Genomic DNA, 17334 nt, shown 5'->3' on the forward strand with positions numbered 1-17334 from the left:
CCAGGAACCAGCCTGCTGTGCTCAGCTGAAGGCTGGGAGCATGACCTTGGGCTCAATTCTTTCTGTTTTTTAAACACTTAAATAAAAAAAATAATTAAAAAAAAATTTTGGCTGCACCACCCAGCAGGTGGAATCTTAGTTCCCTGACCAGGGACTGAACCCGCGCCCCCTACAGTGGAGTCCCAACCACTGGATTGCCAGGGAAGTCTCCTCAATTCTTTCTTGAACTCATTTCTTTCCTTAACATCTGGCCAAACACAGCACCTAGCAACTAACGCATACTCCCAGTGCTGTGTTTTCCAACCTCCCTTCTTAGAGGGACAAGTTCAGAAGGCATGAGGGTCTTCCTTTTAAGTTATAGTGTCTGACAGCTTTACCAGTTGCTTTGTTCCTGCATCACATGAATCTTCAGCCAACCACCCTGCTAAACACCACTACTAAAGCACTGATAATCAGTTGATATTCCTGTTGCAGCCAGTACCCCACTTAGGGGTAGATCTCCATTTTAGTCATGGTTACCAATGGAATCTATTAGAACTGGCAGACTGAAAAATCTCAGTGACTTAATCCAACACAAATTTATTTCTTGCTCAGGTTATGGGCTGGTCAGGGAGACTCAGGGGCTAGCTGCTTCCTTTTGCAACACCACCGTCTCCAATTTTTGCTTCCAGTCAACAGACAGGGAAGATGATAGATAGAGATGAGAAATGAGAGAGAGAGAAGACTCAGAAGATGCTTTGCTCTGAAGTGCCTTGGCTTGTATGAAAGTGTTAGTTGCTCAGAATTGTCCAACTCTTTGCAACTCCATGAACTGTGGCCCACCAGGCTCCTTTGTCCATGGAATTCTCCAGGCAAGAATACTGGAATGGGTAGCCATTCCCTTCTCCAGAGGGTCTTTCCCACTCAGGGATCAAATTCAGGTCTCCTGCATTGCAAGCAGCTTCTTTACCATCTGAGCCACCAGGGAAGCCTTGGCTTGGAAGTGACACAAGTCTTCCTTCAGTGAGTCACCTGATGTCCGCTCTGCTGAAGATTTCAGGGTCTCTGGGCTTTGGACACCAGTTCCAGCCCTGAACACCTGCACCAGCAGGCTGACCTGGCTTCCATATTGCTCCCTAGAAGGGATGGGAGGGGGAGATGGCTGTGGAGCTGCACTCAGGTCAATCTCTGTCTGGCATCCTCTTTGCAAATGACAAGGTTTTGTAGGGTGATGTGATGGTTGCGTACCCCTGGTCAGCCCAGGTCATTCCTCACTCATTACAACCCTGATCTTTTTTTTTTTTTTTCCTCCTCTTCCCTCTCCTTCTTCCTCCTGTTGTGAGGCAGCGAGTGACAAGCACATCCAGTGGCTGCTGGGTGCAGATGGTGAGGTCTGGGTCTGGATCATGGGAGAAGGTCCCGGCGACAAGCCCTATGAAGAGATCTCTGAGGAGCTGATTGCAGAGAGAGCGCGGCTGCAGGCGCAGCAGGAAGCCGAGGAACTCTGGTGAGAGGTGCCAGCGGGTGTTGAGGCGGAGGGGGGGTGGTGGTGCTGGTGCCTGAACACGGAGGCTTGGGGTGGGCTCAAATGAAGGATAATAGATTATGGGTGGGAAGGAGAAGGCAGTGCCAGGCAGCTGGCAGGCTGTTTGCAGCTGTGCTAAGATTAGGTGGCCGAAGAACCAGTCTTACATCAGGTCGATGTTGTGATTCAAGGAGGTGATTTGAGGCCTCAGTTTTCTACATCTATGGTTTGGGGACCACAACACCTTTTTTATATAGTTGGATTTATTGAGATAATACATTTGATATTCTTTCGCCTCTTCCCTCGCTGAGTTGTCCCTAGGACAGCAGGGCAATTTGAATATCACTCTTAAAGTCTGTTTGGTCCTCTTTGTGTTACCTCTGTTTTTCACACAAGATGGACACTGAAGCCTCTACTGATACTGGGAGGGTCAGACTTCTTTCATAAACAACCTAAGACGTATTTTTTGCTGAACTTGGACGTTTGTATGAGGTCGGTGCCAACATTTTCCCCACAAGTTTTAATCATGGTGTTTTTGTTGTTGGTTTTGACTGCACTGGGTCTTCTGTCCTGTATGCAAGATTTCTCTACTTGCGGCGAGAGGACTTCTCATTGCGGTGGCTTCTTTCATTGCGGAATGCAGGCTCCAGAGCCCAGGCTCCGCAGAAGGCAAGGGTCTCTGGGGTCGCACAGAGTCGGACACGACTGAAGCGACTTAGCAGCAGCAGCAGCAGCAGAGCCCGGGCTCAGTGTTTGTGGCGCATGGGCTTAGCTGCCCCTTGCATGTGGGATCTGTCTGGACCAGGGATTGAACCCAGTACCCTGCATTGACAGGCAGATTCCTAACCACTGGACCACCAGGGAACTCCAATGACAATGTTCTAATAATAAAATTGTGATGTATATTCATGTTGAGGTTTGACAGAAAACAGCAAAATTCTGTAAAGCAATTGTCCTTCAATAAAAATAAATTTAAAAATTGTGACATATGACCAATATTGAAAACTATAAAGAATTAATTAAAGAACTACTCAATACCTATCACCAAAGATAAGCATGATGAGTATCAGGGCAATACCTGCTCTGTAAAGTGCTTTATTCACACCTTGATAAATTGGTCACTGTAGGTCCACAGCATTATTCAAGGTAACTGTGTAGTATCCCATTACATGAGGAACCCAACTTATTGGTCCTGTTGAGGGACATTTGTGCTGTTTGCCATTTTTTTTTAATGTTATAAAAATCCTCTGATGTACATCTCCCTACACCTTTGTAAACTCAAGCAAGAAATGGGATTCCTGAGATTCCCGCCCCCCCCACCCCCCACTCTGGCTTCCAGAGCAGTTCTGCTGATTTACACTCCTCTACAGGAGAGGAACTGTTTTTTCCCACCTTTTCCAACATTTGTGAACCTCAGCTACTTGCCATCCTGATAGACCAAGAATGACTGGGCGTGGTTTTTGTTTGAAATGCTGTTGGCACGTGGTCCCTTCTTTTCCCACGCCTCCTGATATCTGCTGGTGTTCTCTTGAAAGGAGACAGAAGGAGGCGGAGATCACCAAAAAGTTCCGGGATGCTCTGGCCAATGAGAAAGCCCGGATCCTGGCAGAGAAGTGGAAGGTGGAGATGGAGGACCGCAAGGCTGCCAAAGTCCTGGAGGAGCGCATCCATGAGGAGTTCAAGGTGGGCCAGTGCCTGGGTGTCAGTGTGAGGCCACCTGTTGCAACCCCCAGGCTGATCTCTGGTTGGACCAGTCCTTGGCCAATGCGTGCTTTATGAGAATAGAAATCAGACATGTCTGAGTAGGAAGGAATTTGACATACCATCTTGGCTAATTCACTTCACCTTGTACAGATGAGGAAATTGAGGGTCAGATAGGGAAGAGATTGTGTGTAGTGGTGATTGGTTTGAGGACAGAGCCAGGATCAGAACTCAGCCCTCTGCATCCCAAACCAAGGGTCCTGAAATGGGGCCTGAAGAGAGCTGAATCTGTGGTCAGACCAGCCTGGGATCCAGCTCCAACTCTACTGCTCACTGCTGTGTGACCTTGGGAAGCTTGCTGAACTTCTCTGAGCTTCTTGTTTGTAATATTCGTAATAACAACACTCTCCTTGAGATTTTTGGAGGATTCAAGGAGATGAAAAATGTAAATTTTTCTGCCCAGGGTAGGACATTGTTTGTAAGTGTGCATATCTGCTCATTCTGAGACTCAGAGTTTGGAGCTGGTAAAGGAGCTTTACAGTCCTGTAGCAAGAAACTTAAGTTTCCTAAAAAAAAACTTAGGTTAATATTTTTTCTTCTGGTTCCTATTTTGAGATTTTTTTTTTGGCTATGTAGGAATAATATATTTTTGAGGGGGTAGAAAACTCAGAAAATACTGTAAACAAAAAGAAAAAAAAACAAGAATCATGCTGAATCTCAGCAGTTGTATATTTTTGTGAATTGTATATTAATGGCATTTGCCCATTTTTGAATTTTTAAAAAACGTTCCCCCTATAATGGTTAGATAAAGGGGACATTGGCCTTTTAATATCATTTCTGTTGTAAATATTTTTTCTCAGTGTTGTTGCAGTTTTCTCAATTTTGGTTATAGTGGTTCATGATGTACAGAAGGTTAAAATTTTTATTAGCCAACTATGTGAATCTTGTTCTCTATTAGTTGTTTTATGCATACAAAGGCCATCACAAGCTTATAAAAATACTAATCTACATTGCTTTATATGTCTTTCCAGAACTCATTTCTTTGAACTCAATTTTCCTTCACTTTACTGTGTGGTATGATATATGGTCCTCACTTTATTTTATTCCAAATGGCTAGCCCATTATGCTAGCATCATTTACTATGTAAATCATCCTCTCTCCTCTCATTGGATTTCCTGCCTTGATTCTTACTTACTTACTTTTGGATCCTTTTGTGGATTTTTCTTCTTTGACTGATTATTCCTGAGCCAGATGTAATTGTTTAATTATATGTAACATTAACATAAATTTTACCATCTATTAAAGTTAGAGTGTATCATTATTCTTCATTTCTAAAATGTCCTTGGCTAATCTCATCCATTTTTTCCCCATTAGAGCTACTTTTGAATTATTTTCTCAGTATCCTCTTCTCCCCTAATATCCAAAAAATCCATGTGGTGGTTTTCGTTGAATTGCATCAGTACTACTGCTGTATTGGTGGAAGATGAACATTTTTTATAATATTGAATCACTAAATCTTACTCAGGAATGTGGTAAGTTCTTCCTATTATCCAAAGTTTCTTTTTTTATCCTTGATATAGTTTTTTTTTTTTTTTTAATACCTGTAAATGCACCGGCCACCCAATCCTAAACATTCTCAGTGACGTATGTTCTTGTGGGCTTCTATTTTTTGGACTTGGGTAAAATTTATTTTTTTCTTTAGGTGCTCTATGTTTCTTTTCTTTTAAATTTTATGTTTAATATTTTTATTGCTGTTGTGATTGTACTCATTACTTTTAAGCCTACTGCAACTGCTACCTGTATATTTACATTGTTATTGGTCTCCTTATTTAACTTTCCCATGAGTTGCCCTTTTTTTCCTAGGAGAATCTTTTGCATTTTTAAGTGAAGGAATATTTACTCTCAAGACACTTCATTTAAAAAAAAATTCAAACTTGGAGAAAAGTGGAGAGAAAATGACATGAGTACTCGTATATTAATATTATCCACCTACCTTTACCAGTTATTAATATTTTGCCTCGATTTCATGCTCTTTGCTTCTCTCTTTCTCCATCCATACATGCATACCCACAGGTGCACACACAGTCACATATACATACTTGCGCTTTTTTGTTGCTATCAAACAGTTTGAGAGAAAATTGCAGACATAGTACTTTCTAACCCAGGAGCCGGCAAACTATTTTCTGTAGAGGAGCAGATAGTCAATATTTTAGACTCTGTGGGTCATGCTGTCTCTGTCATAACTACTCAACTAGGACACCATGGCACAAAAGCAGCCACCGACAACATGTGAACACAAGAGTGAGACTGTGGTCCCACAAGGTTTTCAAATAATGCCTGTCATTGGCCTGCGAGCTTCCTGATCAAACCTTAATCCTTAATCTCCCTGATCAAACCTTAATCCTTCAGTGTGCATGTCCCACAAAGAAGGACACATCCTGTCATAGCCACAGTAATCACTGTCACATTGATTGAAATTAACAATGTAATTCCGTAGTAGTGACTCACATCCCATCCACACTGGAGAGATACTTAGTTTGTATTGCTGGATTTTGCATAGGAGCCTGGTGGGCCGTGGTCCATAGGGTCGCAAAAGAGTCCAATGTGACTTAGCAACTAAACAATAACAATTCAAGTCTGCTGGGGAAGAAAACCAGAACTTTTCACATGTCTCCAGCTGTGAGCATCACCTGTTCCAATCCCTAGCCTCCCTCCTCCCCAGAGGTGGGCTGAGTCCCAGATGCTGAGAGGGTAGCTTGGTGGAGCTGGAGTCTTGGGGCTCGGTTCCCAGCAGAGATTCTCTGATGTTCTCCTTGAGGACCTCAGTGATTGAGGGATAGAAATTGTATGCTGGCTCTGTGTTGGGGTTTATGGAGGAATCAGTAAAGCCATGTGGCCAGGCCCCATGTTCACTGAGGAACCCAAATGCAGGCTTTTGTGTTATTTCCAAAGGTTATCATTTGTGTGTGTGTGTGTGTGTGTGTGTGTGTGTGTGTGTTTTGTATGTGTTTTTTCTGTGTGAACACATATAAATGTGTTATATGTGTTTAATATACCTAGTAAGTATGTCTGCTTTGAGGAGTCTCAGCAGTGCAAGTAGCATCTTTGAGGCCTTGGAAGGCTCATTAAGGAACATCAGAGCACACATTGGGGCTGGACGGTCCTTGTTGATGAGCTGAGATATTTTCTGTCAGCGTGTCCATGCTTAGTTGCTAAATCATACCCGACTCTTTGCTACATGCCTGTAGCCTGCCAGGCTCCTCTGTCCATGGGATTCTCCAGGCAAGAATACTGGAGTGGGTTGCCATTTCCTTCTTCAGGGAATCTTCCCCACCCAGGGATAGAACCCGTGTTTCCTGCTTCTCCTGCCTTAGCAGGCAGATTCGTCACCACTGAGCCACCTGGGAGGCCCCATTTTCTGGCAGAGCTGTCTGTAAATGAGCTACCCTTGTATTGTGACAGGCTCTCCATGACAGGAAGTGGTTACGTGTAGGCTGAAACAGTATCTGAGAAGGTTTCATAGGTGGATTAAATATGCCTGGCAGCAAATTCTTGGCCTCTCCTCCCTTTGAGAGGAGGGGTCTGGTTCCCTACCCCTGAGCCTCTGTGACCTTGTGGCTAGCCTTGGTCTGTAGGGTGCAGGAGAAATGACTGTGTGTAAATTCTGAGGATGGATAAGAGCAGATTGCGCCCTCTGGCAAGGCTCACTTTTGGAAGCTGCCTCACAAGAAGCCTTCCTGCCCTAGGCTCCCAGGCTATCTGCAAGGGCACCCAGGCTAGCTAAAGAGAGGCTATGTGAAGGAGCACCTAGGCACCGCACACGTGAATGAAGCCTTTGTGGTTCTTCCAGTCAGTGACCTCAGCCAAGTAATCGACCATGACTGACATAATGTGGAGCTGAAAGGCCACCCAGCCAGGCCCGGCCCGAACTAGTATCTACAGAATCTCAAGCACATAAAACGTTTGTGTTTTAAGCCACTAAATTTTGCGGATAGCTTGTTGTTATAATACTTAGCAATAGATAACTGCAACAGCTTTGCCAAAGGGATTTACGCAACGGGTTAGAGATTGGTTTAGATAATTTTTATTGTGTCTTCCTACATCAAGATGCTAACATAATACGAGTCTTGCATGCAGCGAGGCACCGATAACATTCGTCTAATTTAATACTCTTTCCCCCTGAGACCAGAAGTGGAGGTTGTTCGGAGGAGGGTAGTGGTGGTAGTAATAAACTCCCTGTTCTCACAAAGCTTACAAGGTGCCAGGGAAGAGATAATTCTGAGCAGCCACTCAGCCCCAACTGTGACCAGAGGCACCTTAGAGGGCAGAGGTCCTTCTAGGAACCCTGCACAAACAAAGACAGAAAATGGAAAGGAGATAAATGGGGTGAGAAATGATCTGCTGGGGGAGAGAAAAAAAGGACATGATGGGTGGAGACAGACAAAAACCTGGAAAGACTGGCTGTGAAGCCCTTGAATGCTATGCTAAGGAGGTGGGCTATTTTCTGTGGACAAAGCAGACTCGCACGTATTCAGAGGGCCACGTTTGATCATGTTTTACAAGGAAACCTGGTGGTGTGATTCAAGTGATGAACATTTAGGGTGAGGGGGAGCCAATTAGGAGATCTTTGCAATGGTCAAAATAGGAAGTGACGAGGGTCTGGACAGAGTCTGGGACTATGAAGAGAAAGGGGATGGACAAAGAAACGCTGGTGGTGAAATCAACCATCAGTTAGATGTTGGTAGGTGGCGCTAGTGGTAAAGAGCCCACCTGCCAATACAGGAGACCTAAGAGGCATTACTGACTCAATGGACCTGTGTTTGAGTAGAGACCCAGAGTAGGTGACGGACAGGGAGGCCTGATGTGCTGCAGTCCATGGGGTTGCAGAGTCACACACGACTGAGGTTTGATCCCGGGGTCAGGAAGATGCCCTGGAGGAGGGCATGGCAACTCACTCCAGTTTTCTTGTCTGGGAAATCCTGTGGACAGAGGAGCCTGGCAGGAGGACAGAGGAGCCTACTGTCCGTGGAATCGCGAAGAGTTGGGCATCACTGAAGCGCCTTAGCACACGAAGGAAAGCAGGGAGCAAGGCATCTGAGCCCCAGGTGGAGGGATGGCTAGATGGCACCAGTCTCTCGCGTGGGGAGCTGGGAAGGAGGCTCATGCTTGGAGGAGACAGAATGTGCTTGAGATGGTCGTGCTGAGGTTGGTGTTACAAAAAGGACTATGCCTTCCAGAAAAAGCACGTGTCTTCGTGACATTTTCCGTTGGGGTGAGACGGACTGGGCATCTGTGGGTTCCTGCGGTGTGCTGTTACTGATGTGTTATCAGGAGAAAGAGGACTGAATCAGCTGGACAGCTCAGAGGGCTTTGGGCTTGCCAGAAAAAGGCAGTCGACTCCTAAGGTGGAAGGCGAGTGTTTGCCTATCTGCCTTTTGGCTGTATTGGCCTTTTACTGCTAACCCAAAGAAAGATGGCCTTTTCTTCAGTGATCACAGACGGGCCAAAGGATTCTGAAAGTAGCAACAGAGAGTTTTCAGGCAATTTCAGCTGTAAAGGTTGAGCATTTTTGCAAAACCAGGGTGAGGATGGTGCCATACTCTTCTATTTGTGGTGGAAAATGTCTTCTTTTATCAGTTCATTTGTGTGAAGAGCTTACCTTTGCCACAGTAAGTGACCAGTCATGTTCCTTTGGAGGTTGATGCAGGTTTTGGCTCGCTTTTAAAAGTATTTCTTTGTATCTTTCTTTACTTATTTGATCTTTAGTTATGTCATGGGAACTGTGAGTTGTGGCACATGAGATCTAATTCTCTGACCAAGGACGGAACCCAGTCCCCCTGCTTGGGAGCAGTGAGTCTTAGCCGCTGGACCACCAGGGAAGTCTGAGGTTTCTGGTGTTGTCCCATTCTCAGGAGAAATGAACTGAATGAACTGTGGAACTGCCATCCATCCATCTGTCTCTTTATTTATTTATTGGTAGTAAATCTTCCTCCATCTTTATTGAGGTGTGATTGACAAATCAAAATTGTATGAGTTTAAGGCGTACAACGTGACATTTTGATATACATATACATTACGAAATGGTGACGCAATCAAGCTGACTAACATATCCATCACCTCACCGGCTCTTTTTGTGTGATGAGAGTATTAGTTTGCTGAAACCCACGTCCATTAAGTACAGTAGTCATTTACAGTCTTCCTGCTGTACGTTAGATCTCCAGAACTTTCTCATTCTGTATAACCGAAGCTTTGTGCCTTTTCGCCACATGGCTAAAGTTTCTATAGATATATTTTTAAAAGTAGGTGGCGCATGTATGTGTATGCGGCGAAATATTATCCAGTCTTAGAAGGAAATCCTGACATTTGTGACAGCACAGATGAGCCTGGAGAACATTATGCTAAGTGAAATAAGCTAGCACAGAAGGCCAAATGCTGCATGACCTTACTTAAATGTGGAGTCTAACAGAGTTGAGCTTGTAGAAGCACGGAGTGGAATGGAAGTCGTGGAGTTGGGGTAGGAGTGGGTGGGGAGGGAAGTGGGCACTGCCGTTGACCATGCTGCTTCCTGTTGCCACAGCTGGTTGGAGTAGGAGCACTCTATTTAATTTGAGGTGGTTGGTCAAATGCCATTTATCTATGGTACGCCAGTCATAACCCTTTTCTAGGGGTGCTAAGCCTCCTTGTTATGGTAAATTGTGTCCAGTTAAAATACATATGTTGAACTCCCAACCCTAGGGTCTCAGGATGTAACTGTATTTGGACCTAAACGTCTTAATAGAGGAAATTAAGTTAAAATGAGATTTTTAGGGCAGGCCCTAAATCAGTGGCTTCCCAGGTGGCTCAGATGGTAAAGAATCTGCCTGCAGTGCAGGAGACCTGGGTTTGATCCCTGGGTTGGGAAGATCTGGAGAAGGGAATGGCAGCCCTCTCTAATATTCTTGCTTTGAGAATTCCATGGACCGAGGAGCCTGGCGGGCTACAGTCCAAGCTAAATCAATATGATTGTTGCCCTTAAAAGAAGAGGAAATTTGGACAGAGACATGCGTGAACACAGAGGAAAGACCATGTGCTGCTTATAAGCCAAGGAGAGAGGGCTCAGAAAGGAATCGACCCTGCTGACACTTTGATCTTGGACTTGTGGCCTCCAGAACTGCGAGACAATAAATGTCTGTTGTTTAAGCCTACCTGCCCCCGTCTATGGTGCTCTGTTACGGCAGCCAGGAAAACTAGTATCCTCACAAGGAAGTAAGACTGGGGGGTTGCAAGCCCTCTGGCTCTGACATGGCTCAACTGTCTGTGATTTCCCTGAGATCACTCCTGTTTGGAAGACTTCTGTGGGTGGATGATAGATCTACAGTCCCTGGTGGAAGCTCTCTTGGTTAGTGCGCTGTGTATTGAGCAATATGGTGACCACAATCCGATTAAGGATTCCTGGGGGAGGAATGGGAAACCCACTTTGTAAAGTGTGAAGTGCCGTGCCAGTGTGACGCTTCATTTTTATGCTCCTGAGATGCTAGTGACTGATGAAAGTGAAATACAACTTTAGGGTAAAATTCGTTTTTTTCTGCTTTGGAGGCAGACAGACTTTGGTTCCAGTTTTGCATCCGTCATTAACTCTCTGCTCTAGTACTTCGCATCTTGAAAACAACCAACTCACCTTCCCTTTTCTAGCTTAACCCCACAGCCCCCTCTGGCTGCTGCTTCCTGTCTCTGCTCATTTTTAACAGGAAATGTCTTGAAAGGGGTTGTCTGTGGTCACTTCCTCTCTCTCCCCCATGCTGCCTGGATGGCTGCCCGTCCGCTCCACCAGGGCTGCTGTTGACAAGAGCTCACGTCACGTGGTCCCGAGACCACGTTCTGCGGCCCCTTGGTGCTTCTCTGTCATCTCTCGTGGTGTCTCAGCAGCCTGCAGCTCGGCTCACCACCCCCTTTTCCTCTCAGCTTCTCCTACAGACATAGCCCCCTATGGGTTTTTATCTTACCCCTTGGTCTCCCTTCTCAGTCTCACTTTCTGGCTCCAACTCTTTCTCTCAACTTATAAACGGCTCAGTGCCCCAAGGCATTCTGGCTGTTTTCTCTGATCTCCTTTCTTTCTCTCATTGATAACATCAAGTCTGCGGCTGAGAAACATCACCCCCATGCAGAGGGCCTCTCACTCAACCTCTGCAGCCTGAGCTTAAGTCCCTGGGACCCTTACGTCCCAGGTTTATGCATCCCACTACCCACAGCAGGTGTCTTGGATGTCAGATGGCATCTCAGACGCATTAAAGATACAATTTTGACTTGTTTTCCTTCCAGCTGTAGTGGATAATTCCCTACTCAAACATGCCAAACCCATTTCCAATGCTGGGGCCATTGTGCCCATGGTTCCCTCTCTCTAGAAGTTTCTTCTCCCTGAGACTCACTCACCAACCCTCTTATTATTTAGGTCGCAGAGCAGCCCCTTCTGAGATGATTCTGGTCACTCTGTCTAAAGTAGCTGCCTAGACTCTATCACTTACCCTGTTTTAATTCTCTGTATACTTTATTATATAATATGGCATGTTGTATAGTATGTTATATAAATATTATATGTAATATGATATATTACATAGTATGATATATAATATAATACTTCTGATATTCTGATATATTTTTTATTTTACCGGATGAGTGTTTTTCTGTCATTGGAAGGCAAGCTCTGAGAGAGTGGGGCTAAGTGGGGCCTTTTTCACGGCTATGTCCCCAGTGCCTGGAGCAGGCAGAGTCTCCTAGGTGCTCAATAAGGATTTGGTGAATGACTGGAGAAGCCACTTAACATCTTTATTCCTTAATTGCTAACTCCTACAGAGTGGGTCATTAAGAATTTGTCTTTTTTTTAGAATTTAAAAACGTGATTGTTGAATTGGAGAAAAATTCTCAATCTGTGTCATTGCAGAAGCGACAAAATCCTTGTTTTTTTTTTTTTTTAGACGAGGGGCTCAAAACTCAATTCCCATCTTCTTTGTTTTTTCTTCTTGATCCATTAAACTATCAGTGGACTGAAAAAATTATAAGCCGCAAAAACAGAAAATAAGAGGAGGGGAGAGCAGATGAAAATAATGCCCAAAGAAATTTGGTTTCTGGAAGACAGAGGGAGAGTGATGGGAGGTTAGCGGGGCACCTGCAGGAAGGGGCTGGTGGTCCTGAATCAGCTCAGCCGAGAGACCCCACAGGCTCGAGACTTGCGGACAGCGGGTTCAGTGAAGGACGGCGCTGAGAATGAGGGACTGGTGGCACACTCCTGCGTGGAGTGGCTGGACCCTCAGTTCCCTGCTTTCACCTGTTTCTTCAGGCTACTTCATCCCTTCCTCTGCCCAGGACCTGAAAGGACACCACTGGGGCTCAGCGTATCAGGACAAGTGGAGAGAACAGGTCGGGGCAGGTCGGAATCAGGGGCAACAAGCACAGGTTTGAACTCTGAACCATGGAACCTACTGTCAGGTTGCCTGTAGGGTGTACAGAACTGGTAACATTTTTTTTTTTTTGGATGGTGTTTTTGTCTATAGCAAGTTAATAATTTGAACTACATAAACTCAGCCTATTAACTCTATTCTGGTGGCCCAATCTCAGGTGATCCTATGATAAAAATATTCTGTTGTCCAGGAACATTCATCTGCTTGCTGGGCTACCCTTCTGGAACCAGGGCTTGGCCACTGGACTTGTGAATGACTCGGTAGTTATGAATGCTGGAGCTCCATAGGGCACTTGGTTAACCCTTTGCATGGAGGAAAGGGTCAGAGAGTACTCTGAAGGGCTGAATGGAACCTGGTCTGGGTTTGGGGTATCTTACCTGAACCTACTGCTGCCCCTGCCTGTCCTGGGGTACTATTTCTGGGAAACTTGCAGGGACAATTTGCAAAAAGGTACCTCAAAGCATTGGTTTCTCATGAATCATGGGGCTCAGGTTAGGGGTCCTGCTTGCTTGAGTCTAAGGGCTGACTTACCTGTAGCCTGCCTCCTATGCAGACTCCTGGGATGTTGGTGGTCAGGCACCACACGGGTGGACACAGATGATGTCAAATAATTTCAGAGAAAGAACCTCCAGGTATTTCCACCTGAGGGTTCTCAGTGGCGTGGCTATCCCTCATCCAGTCTTCCCAGAGTGAAACCCAAGGAAACCCCAACTATACACTCTGAGTCTCTTGGGTCTTTAGTTATGACACGTGATGCTGTGCAGGCTCAGTAGTTGTGGTGTGTGGGCTTAGTTGCTGCAAGGCATGTGGGATCTTTGTTCCCCAACCAGGAATCAAACATGTGTCCCCTGGATTGCAAGGAGGATTCTTTTTTTTTTTTAATTTAAATTTATTTATTTTAATTGGAGGATAATTACTTTACAATACTGTATTGGTTTTGCCATACATCAACATGAATCTGCCACGGGTGTACATGTGTTCCCCATCCTGAACCCCCCTCCCACCTCCCTCCCCATACCATCCCTCTGGGTCATCCCAGTGCACCAGCCCCAATCATCCAGTATCATGCATTGAACCTGGACTGGTGATTCGTTTCTTATATGATATTATACATGTTTCAATGCCATTCTTCCAAATCATCCCACCTTCTCCCTCTCCCACAGAGTCCAAAAGACTGTTCTATACATCTGTGTCTCTTTTGCTATCTTGCATACAGGGTTATTGTTACCATCTTTCTAAATTCCATATATATGCATTGGTATCCTGTGTTGGTGTTTTTCTTTCTGGCTTACTTCACTCTGTATACTAGGCTCCAGTTTCATCCACCTCATTAGAACTGATTCAAAAGTATTCTTTTTAATGGCTGAGTGATACTCCATTGTGTATATGTACCACAGCTTTCTTATCCATTCATCTGCTGATGGACATCTAGGTTGCTTCCATGTCCTGGCTATTATAAATAGTGCTGCGATGAACATTGGGGTACACGTGTCTCTTTCAATTCTGGTTTTGCAAGGAGGATTCTTAACCACTGGACCATCAGGGAAGTCCCTCAGAAACACACTTAATTTCCTCTTTGAATTGTGAGCAGTCAGGGAACATCAGACATCAGAAGATAACCTCTGACACAAATGATAGGTACCAAATACAACAAACGTTAAAGAAAAGAACAAAACAAAACAAAAACCAGAAGAAACAGACCTACATCAGAACAAGAGGGAGAAAAATCTCTAAAATCCTCAGAGATGAGTGTTGGCATTTATGAAAGAAGTACAGAATGCCACAAAGCAAAAAGGAAGAAGCAAAGAATGAAAGAGGGCTTGGGAATTATAAATGTACAGCTGAAATAAAGAATTCAGTGGAAGCCTTGGGGGATAAAGTCGGTGAGATCAACCAGGAAGTAGAACAAAAAGGCAGGAGGCAGGAACTAAGAGAAAAAGGATAAGGCACTTACAGTGTCAAATCAAGAAGTCCAGCAGTTGACACAGAGGAGTTCTAAGAAGGAAAAAAGCAAAATCAGAGGAGAGAAATTATCAGAAAAATCCTAAGCAGAGAGGTAGTAGACTAGAAGGACCTGAAACTTCAACAATCAAAAGCACCCTGAGTGCCTAGTAATCAATGAAAGAAACTCCACACCAAGGCACATCTGTTAAAAAGTTTCAGAATTCACAGATAAAGAGGAAAATAGTGCCTTATGCAGAAAAATGAGAATCCGAGTGGCAGTACTGTATGCTGGAAGATAAGGAAGTGAAGTCCTTCAAGTTCGGCAGGAAAATGATTTTAATCAAATTCTATGCTTAGACTAGCAGTTACATGCGAAGGTAACATAGATATTTTCAGACATGACTCTATATGGATATATAAATAGTATACATATGATACAAAATATGTATATAGATCTAGCTATATATATGTTGCTGTTGTTTAGTTGCTAAATTGTGTCTGACTCTTTGTGACCCTCTGGACTGTAGCCCACCAGGCTACTCTGTCCATAGGATTTTCCCAAGCAAGAATACTGGAGGGGGTTGCCGTTTCCTACTCCAGGGGGTCTTCCCAACTCAGGGATCCAATGTGCATCTCCTGCATTGGCAGGCAGGTTCTTTACCACCAGGGGAGCCCCTGATGGCTTTACAGTGAACTATATTTATTTTAAAAAGTTTATTTATTTATGGTTGCACTGGGTCTTCATAGCTGTGCCTGGGTTTTCTCTAGTTGCAGTGAGTAGGGGCTACTCTTTGTCCTGGTATGCAGGCTTCTCATTACGATGGCTTCTCTCATTGCAGAGCCCAGGCTTTAAAGCTTGGGCTCAGTAGCTGTGGCATGTGAGCATAGTTGTTCTGGGGCATGTGGGATCCTCCTGGACCAGAGATCAAACCTGTGTCCCCCATATTGGCAGGCAGATTCTTAACCCCTGGATCACCAGGGAAGTCCTGTGAACAATATTTAGTTATGTACCATACCAATCTTTGATATAATTATGAATGGTGATGTAAATCTATCATGAGGGTGATGAGAACAAAAATATGGGTTTGCCAGTATGGGAAATATAAATGCTAAATATTCATGTACCAAAAAAAAAGAAGTAGTAGTTAATGTCTAGAATCAATAAATCAATAATTAGCAGCATTTTTCAGACATGGATATAACCACATAAAGGAAAGCTAAAATAATTGAGAATGGTGACCTCTAGGCACTAGATGAGGGTGGGGAAGGTTGGGTAAAGTGGTTTAGAGAATTAATTATTTTCTTATAACAAGCCTTCTGGCATGATTGACATGTGTGTTCATGTTGCTTTGATTAAACAAAAGTAAAGGAAAATATACACAGCCTTTTTGGAGCTTGAAAGCAGGACAATATTTGGAGATTTGGGGCCCCCTAAACTGTTTTATCTTTGAAATATCTTCTTTGGAAATAAGGTTAAGATATAATCACATCCTCCACTCTTCTCCAGTAGCATAGTGGACACCTTCAGACCTGAAGGACTCATCTATTGGTGTCATATCTTTGGGGCCTTTTATACAATTCATGAGGTCCTCACAGTAAGTATACTGGGCTGGTTTGCCGTTCCCTCTTCTAATGGATTAAGTTTTGTCAGAACTCTCTGCTATGACCTGTCCATCTTAGGTGGCCCTGCATGGCATGACTTCACTGAGTTATACAAGGCCCTTTGCCACGACCAGGTGGTTGACGTGAACAGACGACTCATTGGAAAAGTCCTTGATGCTGGGAGAGATTGAGGGCAGAAGGAGAAGAGGGTGTCAGAGGATGAGATGGCTGGCTGGCATGACTGATGCAATGAACATGAACTTGGGCAGACTCCGGGAGACGGTGAGGGACAGGGAGGCCAGGTGTGCTGCAGTCCATGGGTTTGCAAAGGATTAGACACGACTGGGTGACTGAACAGCAACAAGAATAGTCATATCCTGCTTGACTTGCCTCCAAGAAGACCAGGCTCCCCTCCTCATGCCCACTTCCCTCTTCCCCCAGAATGAAGGTGTGACCAAGGGTGGCCCAGAGTTCTCTTATTATTGCAGAAAGCTTCACATATTTGGTTCACATATTTCAAGTCATTTGATCTTTACCATGGCCTGATTAGATATAACTGTTACCAACTTTGTGTGTGTAGAGACAGAGTCTGGGGTGGCCTCCTCTGGCCACCTTTCCACGTGACAGCTCAGCCCTGCCCTGCCTGTTTCCTGTTACTATCACCTAATGTCATTCTGTCTCCATGATGTGTTTTAGAGGAAAGAGGAAGAGGAGAGGAAGCGGGGAGAGGAGCAGATTCGCCTCCAGGAAGAGCAGAGGGCGAAGGAGCTTTACTGGACCCTGAAGCAGGCCCAGCTGCAAAGCCTCCCCAGCGAGAAGGAGGAACGTGAGTGGGAAGAGCAGTGTGAGTAGCACTTGAGTTTTTAAAAAAATTAGTTCAGTTCAGTCCAGTTCAGTCGCTCTGTCAAGTCCGACTCTGCGACCCCATGGACTACAGCATGCCTGGCCTCCCTGTCCATCACCAACTCCCGGAGTTCACCCAAATGCGTGTCCATTGAGTCGGTGATGCCATCCAACCATCTCATCCTCTGTCATCCCCTTCTCCTCCTCCCCTCAATCTTTCCCAGCATCAGGGTCTTTTTAAATGAGTCAGCTCTTCGCATCAGGTGGCCAAAGTATTGGAGTTTCAGCTTCAGCATCAGTCCTTGC

The 17334-nt window shown here is 44.8% G+C and overlaps 1 protein-coding gene across 2 annotated transcripts in view; it reads left to right on the forward strand.

Annotated features, from left to right (window-relative positions):
- SH2D4B (SH2 domain containing 4B) overlaps positions 1-17334 on the forward strand; it is an 82220-nt gene that overhangs the window by 22228 nt on the left and 42658 nt on the right. Inside the window, exons 2-4 of one of the 2 annotated variants that reach the window (XM_027962301.3) lie at positions 1323-1486; positions 3040-3187; positions 16882-17029. In XM_027962301.3, coding sequence (XP_027818102.2) covers positions 1323-1486; positions 3040-3187; positions 16882-17029 — 460 coding nt within the window. The remainder of the gene's footprint in view (positions 1-1322; positions 1487-3039; positions 3188-16881; positions 17030-17334) is intronic. The other variant, XM_042240921.2, reaches the window with a different exon arrangement.

The sequence above is a fragment of the Ovis aries genome, chromosome 25 (assembly GCF_016772045.2).
Source record: "Ovis aries strain OAR_USU_Benz2616 breed Rambouillet chromosome 25, ARS-UI_Ramb_v3.0, whole genome shotgun sequence".
Classification (NCBI taxonomy): Eukaryota; Metazoa; Chordata; class Mammalia; order Artiodactyla; family Bovidae; genus Ovis; species Ovis aries.